The sequence below is a fragment of the Lepidochelys kempii genome, chromosome 3 (genome assembly GCF_965140265.1).
Source record: "Lepidochelys kempii isolate rLepKem1 chromosome 3, rLepKem1.hap2, whole genome shotgun sequence".
Classification (NCBI taxonomy): domain Eukaryota; kingdom Metazoa; phylum Chordata; order Testudines; family Cheloniidae; genus Lepidochelys; species Lepidochelys kempii.
In genome coordinates this window covers 83002246-83008825 of record NC_133258.1, presented here as the reverse complement: position 1 = coordinate 83008825, position 6580 = coordinate 83002246, and the positions used below count along the sequence as shown (strand labels likewise).

Sequence of the window (6580 nt, the reverse complement as noted above, 5' to 3'; positions counted from 1 at the left end):
CAGTAATGTGCATCATCAACTAATTCTGATGATAAAGAAAAAAACAATAAACTAGTCCCTGCCATTGATAAATAGACCACCTTAATTTAAAAAGAATGTTGTTTCACCTAATGAAAATGATAAACTCTTAGCTGCTTGATATGCTACGGGTCTACTATAATCACAACTGCACAGAGTTTACATATTCAGTAAAGGGCAGGATGAAATCAACAGGTTCATCTATAAAACAGAACAGCACAAGCATGAGGAGGTTACAATACAAAACAAAATTTCCATCACACTAGGAGCTGTTATTTCACCAATATTACTTCAGGAAACTGGAAAGTAAGGAGCAAGATGGGGCCCACAAATGTGTGCGTGTGAGTTTGTGTGTGTGTGTATGCGTGCATGTGTGGTGGCAGCGGTGAAAGGGAGTCACTCCACATTGCATGGTACATGTGTCAGTGGGAACTCATGCACTGAAACTTTGGGTTAAAATGCTAGCTTGTTTTCCTAACATCCATGCATAATGATCCATTTCTGTACATAATAAAATATATTTATATATTTATATGCATAATGCTTTTATGCAAAGAAAAAAGTCTTCATATATCACTTTGGAGAAGTATGTATACACTGTCCTATTCAGAGCATCTTCATACCAAGTTCTTATGTACCATTGGTGTTTCCTCCTCTTTTTTCCTCCCCCCGCAAAAAAATAGTAATAAAAAGTAATCAAGCTTTCCAGATTATAGAATCTATACAGCAGCACCATACCTTTTATTCATTATTATTCATTTTACAAAAGAAAACCCATATAAGCAAAACATAAAAAACTGCCTTGTCTTTCAGTGTCATTTATCCAATTACAATCTAAGCTTATATGAAAAGCTGTTTGTATAGCATTACTTTCTTGCCTTTCCCTCTACAGCTTCTTTCAGATTGGATTACGCATAGTGAGAAGGAAAAAATAATCAAGGATATGTATGTAAAAAAAAATCACTGATGTAATAACTTACCCTGCAGTGATCTGCATTTGAACTTCTGATGACTCTACTGTAAGTCACTGTTGATGCATATACTGTAAGTTATCTTTTCTGCAATGTCATATATTTTACTTCCCTTTCCTTTTTAAACCATATCCTCACAAGTGGTTACATTCAACTTGTTTGGCAATGGGTGGACAGCTTATCTTATTACTTGTTTTAAGATCAACCAGTTTCCAAACTGCTGAGGCAGACTAATTCTATTCACTGCAACCATTAGGGCAGCTGTGCTAACATAATGCAATAGGTGAGATCGATCAAATCAAATCAGGTGCCGAATCAGTAAATATGATGAAATGGCACCCTCACTCAGTCCTTATAAACACTGGACAGGACTAGCAACCTTGCTAGTTTCTCTCGTTATGTAATCAACTCTGGTTTGCTGTTTATGAAAAACAAGGTATGTACCATTAAATTGAAGAAAAGGTTTGAAAAAACAAACAAACAAACAAAACCCACAAGCCACCTCTCTCTGGACTTCAGTCAGTTGCTTGGTGTAATGAATGCTACATACTCAGGTAGTGCTGATGTCTGAAGCTATGTTGGGTAATGGTAATTAGTATAGCCTTTCATTGTGCATACACTGTATTTCAGATGCACCAGGAGAGAAAGAGAAAATGGTTAAAACATCTTTAAAAAACAAAACAAACTGAAGGTTAGAGGGGTGAGATGGAGACCCCCCCCAAAATAGAAGCCAACTTAAAATAACCCACAAACCATTAATATATTGAAACACCACATACTCATTGACAAATAACTACTGTAAAGGCTACACAGTGTGTTCTCAACAGGATGGTGCTGAACATTGTCTCCACAGTAGGTGCTTGACCATCCCATAAAAGGAAGATTTTGCATACTTTAGAACGAGTTCAATTCCGAAAAAGGAGGCTCTTCGCTTGGGTAAGGGGCCCATTAACAGTCTCTGCTTCATTAGGAAAATAATGCAGGGCTCACAAAGATCATAAGCTGTAAACGGTATCACTGTCCACTTGCTGACAGCAGATTTGGCAAAGGGTTCTCTCTTTAGGTCTCATGTCAGTTTAAGGGCCTGGAGAGGAAGAAGGAACAAAAGAAAAGAAAACAAGATTATTAGGTGTAAAAAATAACCCACCTGAAATCAACAGACAACATTAACCATTTGGAACCAGCAAGCTCAGAGCTCTCCTGCCGGAAACATGGTACACTGTATAACAACCCTAAGCATCAAGCAAATGCTGGCTTCTGGCATGGAAGGATTAATGTCAAATTGTTTAGCGTCTCCCAAAAATTAAACAAACCCTCCTAATTAAAGAACACTACGGATCAAGTCTGAATGACAGAAACCTAATCAGGGGACAAGGAGGGTGAGGTAACTTTTACCAGCAGAAGTTGGTCCAATAAAAGAGATTACCTCACCCACTTGGCCTTGCTACCATCCTGGGACCAACATGGCTACAAACACACTGCAGGAAAGCTAATAAAGCTTCTGCAAATGCAATATATTTCCAGATGGTTGGTGGAAGGATCCACCAGTCTGTCTACCCATTCCTCTCTACCGTCCCTTGTGGGCCTTCCCAACATCACCAGATGGCTGGACACAACTTCTGTCTGAGTCAGACAGTAAATATCACTACAGGCATCAGCTAGAGCAGAGGTTCTCAAACTGTGGCCCGCGAGCTCCATTCAGGTGGTCTGCGGATAGTTCCCTCAAAGGTGCGCACCTGGGCGGCCGCACATGAGCGAATGAAGGGCCACCCGTCTAGTTAGTGGAGCCATGCAGGCGTGGCTCCACTAATTAGGTGCCGGACCCTGGAGAAGACACACATGTAAGGTGAGGTGGTGGCTTGGAGGGAATAAGGGGTAGGTTGGAGGGGACTGTGGGGTGAGAAGAGGGGGTGGGGGGAATTTGGGACGTGGAGGGCTGCAGCGGCCAGAGAAAGAAGCGACTTTCCCCAGTTCCAGGGCTGTGACTGCTGGGGAGAGACGGCCCTCCTTCCCAGCCCCAGCTCTGTGGGTGCTGTGGTGGTGGGAAGAGGGCACATCCATCGCATTAGAAAGGTAAGACTACCGATATTAAAATGCGAGTTGTGTGCTTTTATTTGTAGAACAAAAAAACATTAATTATTATTAAGTTTTTTTTTAATATAGCGCTTTTATCTAAAGCGCTTTACAATAGTCAGCTAATGGTACGAACAACATTTGGAAAGATCATTAAGTGGTCTGCCAAGATCCTCAGCAATTTTCAAGTGATCTGCGGAAAAAAAAGTTTGAGAACCACTGAGCTAGAGGATGCTGCCAAAGAGAAGCACAAGTTGCTCCCTTCCTCCCTGGGATTGAGGGTGCTGCTTCCTCTGTACTTCTGGCCTCTGCTGGTGCAAGGAGCAATGAACTAAAAGCTCAGGCCCTGAACTCTGACCTTCCACATGGCACAACATGCCACCACTAGACCAACAGGTGAGCCCCTACAAATTCAGTGATAATCAAAAACATTAAGGGCCACATCCTCAGCTACAGCTGAGGAGCACACAGAGCAAGTCGGGGTGTGCAAGGTAGCATAACGCTCACCTCTACATTCCCCCAATGCTGGAGCTGCTGTACTGTATATGCAGGACTAATCCCCAAGAATAAATTACACTGATGGATCCTAAATTAGTAACTGGAAAAGACCTGGATGTCATTGTGAAGAGCTCAATGAAAACCTCTACTCAGTGTGCAGCTGTGGTCAAAAAAAAGGAAAGAAAAAGTTAGGATATATAAAGAATGAGATAGAAAATAACACAAAAAATGTTCTAACGCCATTATATTAATGTATGTTATGCCATCACCTACTGTACTGTGTTCAGTTATGGTCACTCTATCTGTAAGAAATTGCACAGTAATCATGTTTGTGAGAAGAAGAAAAGCTAAAGAAACTAAAAAGCTAGAAAACACCAGTTTGGACTAACACTAACTCTGTACTGCTGGGAGAGGAGAATTAACATGGAAATGAGAGACTAATAAGTATGTATAAGAAAAGGTAACAAAAAGTTACAAATAAGTTTGTGTAACTTGTGAAGCTGTATTGTCAGGTGCTGGAGGCGACTGCGATGAGATCGTCCTCATCAGCTTCCCACTTATGAGTAAAGGGACGTGATAGAGGTATATACAATTATGACTGGTTCAGACAAAGGGGACAATTTTCAAAGCCACTTAGGGACAGATTTTGAAAGGTATTTAGGCACATAACTATGCAGTAGAGGATTTTCAAAAGCACAAAGATGCCTATCTGCATTGCTAGGGGCCTAAATACTTTTAAAAATCTGGCCCTAGCTGACTTTTGAAAAGGGGGTTTAGGCTCCTACTTCACATAAATGCTTTTGAAAATTTACCCAACACAAATTATTTAGCATTTTGTGTAATAAAAGAACAATGGGGCATTTAATGAAACTGAAAGGCAACAAAATGAAAACTAATAAAAGGAAATGTTTTCTCCCTCTGAAACATCTCGTCTTGGTCACTATCAGGCAGTGTCACTATGGACTAGATGGACCACTGATCTGATCTGGTCTGATCTAGTTTGGCTATGTTCCTTATTTCCAGGGTGAGTAACAACAAAGGAGATCAACCAGTGAACTAGAATGTTGTCATCAAGTGACTATCTCTGGCTGCTAGAATATTCTGAAGTCTCCACCCTCTAAGTTGCCAGACACTGATCCTATAATAACATTTTACTAAAATGACCTATTCCTATACTACCAAATGACTGACAGAAATTTAATTCTGCCTCTTGGTTACTGGAGCAAGAGAACGACAGCTGCTCCCTGTACCATTACAGGAGAACTTCATTCTGAATGCCTTGGAAAGCAGATGAATTATTGTTTCACTCAATCAAAATTTGGCTTCATCCTTAATTATGTATTTTTAGATAGACTATATTTGATGAATAAGGGGATTTCTGCATGGATAAACATATCGATTTTTTCATTTCTAAAGAGTAAATTAACGTCCGCCATTCAGTAATTTGGCTGGATAGCAGGGATTCCATTTAGTAAATGTGCGATGATGCTATCACAAAAGGTCATTTGATGAAAGTGAGCCAGGTCTAGTACTCACAATATAATCTGGGCAGCGATTTATATAGTACAATAAGTACACACCCTTTTCGGTCTCATACTCCCACATTTTCATTAATTCCTTGGTACTGGTGGTGTTGGAAGCTATCACCTTCTGTAAATAGAAAAGGAGTACTTGTGGCAACTTAGAGATTACTAATTAATTACAGGAGAAAGACTCACTCCTCAGCATCAAATGAAGTTCCCTATTTAGCAGAGCATTTAAGCATATGTAAAAAGTCCCACTGACTTCAAAAGGGACTATTCACATACTTGAAAAGTTAAGCATGTACTTAAGCATACTACTGAATCGGGTCTTGAGTAAGTTATTCAGCATTTACATAAAAAAAACTATTTCAAAATTGTATTGAGAAAGAGTAGGAACAAAAAAGAAAATACTAAGGATAGACAATCACATATCTAATTTTTGTAATTTGCACCATCAAATACTCTTCTGAAACTACAAACAATATACTGGGCAATATAAAGAATAGCTAGAATGAGGCTTAGCAAAGAGACAGTGTTAAATAAGAGAAACATGCAGCTAAGGTAGCATCTGCCTGGACTGTCACTAACAAAAAGAAAGAAGTAGGTTAAATTCGTAACCTATAGACTTTAACATTGTCCCATTACAGTTTATCATATACATAGACTTGCCCATGATAAACTTTGTTAGCTTTGAGTTAAGATGGCTAGACTGCAATATCCCACCACTAAAACACAGGGAAATAAGCAGTTATATCATTCAACACTCCATCCATCCCTCTGCTGATCAGTTCTCCTACTCAACTGTAAATACCTCCTTTCCATTGCCCACAGGTGTCCACCTGTGTCCTGAAGCACCAATAGGCATTCTTTCCTTTTCACCCCCGCCCCCACATCCCTGGGAAGTCCTAACCCTCCTCAACAGGCGTTCCAGTCTGATTCCGGTCAGTCAGTCAGGGGGGACCCCCATCTGGAGAACCATGAAAATTTGCTACAGAGATACAGTCTCTGAAGACAAATTGGTCGATCTTCAATTGAGGCACCAGTAGCTGTCCCGGCCACACCATTTCCCTTATTACTGATGGAGACAGGGTGAGAGGAATAATTAAAGCTGAAGTGTGAACAGATGTAACCAATGCAGAAAAATGTCTAATGGAGTTAGGGCACAGGTGAAGGGCAGCTGAAGAGAAGGTCAGAAGTTGGCTGGGTTTTGTGGGATATGGGGAATCCATGTAGGTGGGTGGGTAGTGGACCTGGGTAGCAGATCTCTTAGCTGACTCCCTGGACTCCTGCCCACTTGTCCCCAGCCCAGTCAATTCTCTGGCTCCTATGGGTAGGTGGGCTCCCTAGTTCCATGGGTTTGGCAGAATTTCCAATAGGGAGCATATCTAAATGTTTCCTATGCAAACAGAAAAGTCAATGATCCTTTGAAGAGTTTCTGTGCCAAATTTGGAGACTAAATTGAACCAGCAACATGCGACACCAAGGCATTTCAGTCTC

General features: G+C 40.6%; 1 protein-coding gene across 8 annotated transcripts in view; it reads right to left on the bottom strand.

Annotated features, from left to right (window-relative positions):
- Positions 1 to 690: 690 nt before the first annotated feature.
- FOXO3 (forkhead box O3) overlaps positions 691 to 6580 on the bottom strand; it is a 153085-nt gene continuing 147195 nt past the window's right edge. For 4 of the 8 annotated variants that reach the window (XR_012158010.1, XM_073336948.1, XM_073336946.1 and 1 more), the window contains one exon: positions 691 to 2073. Coding sequence is in view for 1 of the 8 variants with exons in the window: in XM_073336948.1 (XP_073193049.1) it covers positions 2056 to 2073 (18 nt within the window). In the remaining 7 variants the exon portion in view is untranslated. Of the gene's footprint in view, positions 2074 to 3569; positions 3721 to 5140; positions 5211 to 6580 lie in introns of all 8 variants that reach the window. The other 4 variants (XR_012158011.1, XR_012158013.1, XR_012158012.1 and 1 more) reach the window with 3 other exon arrangements.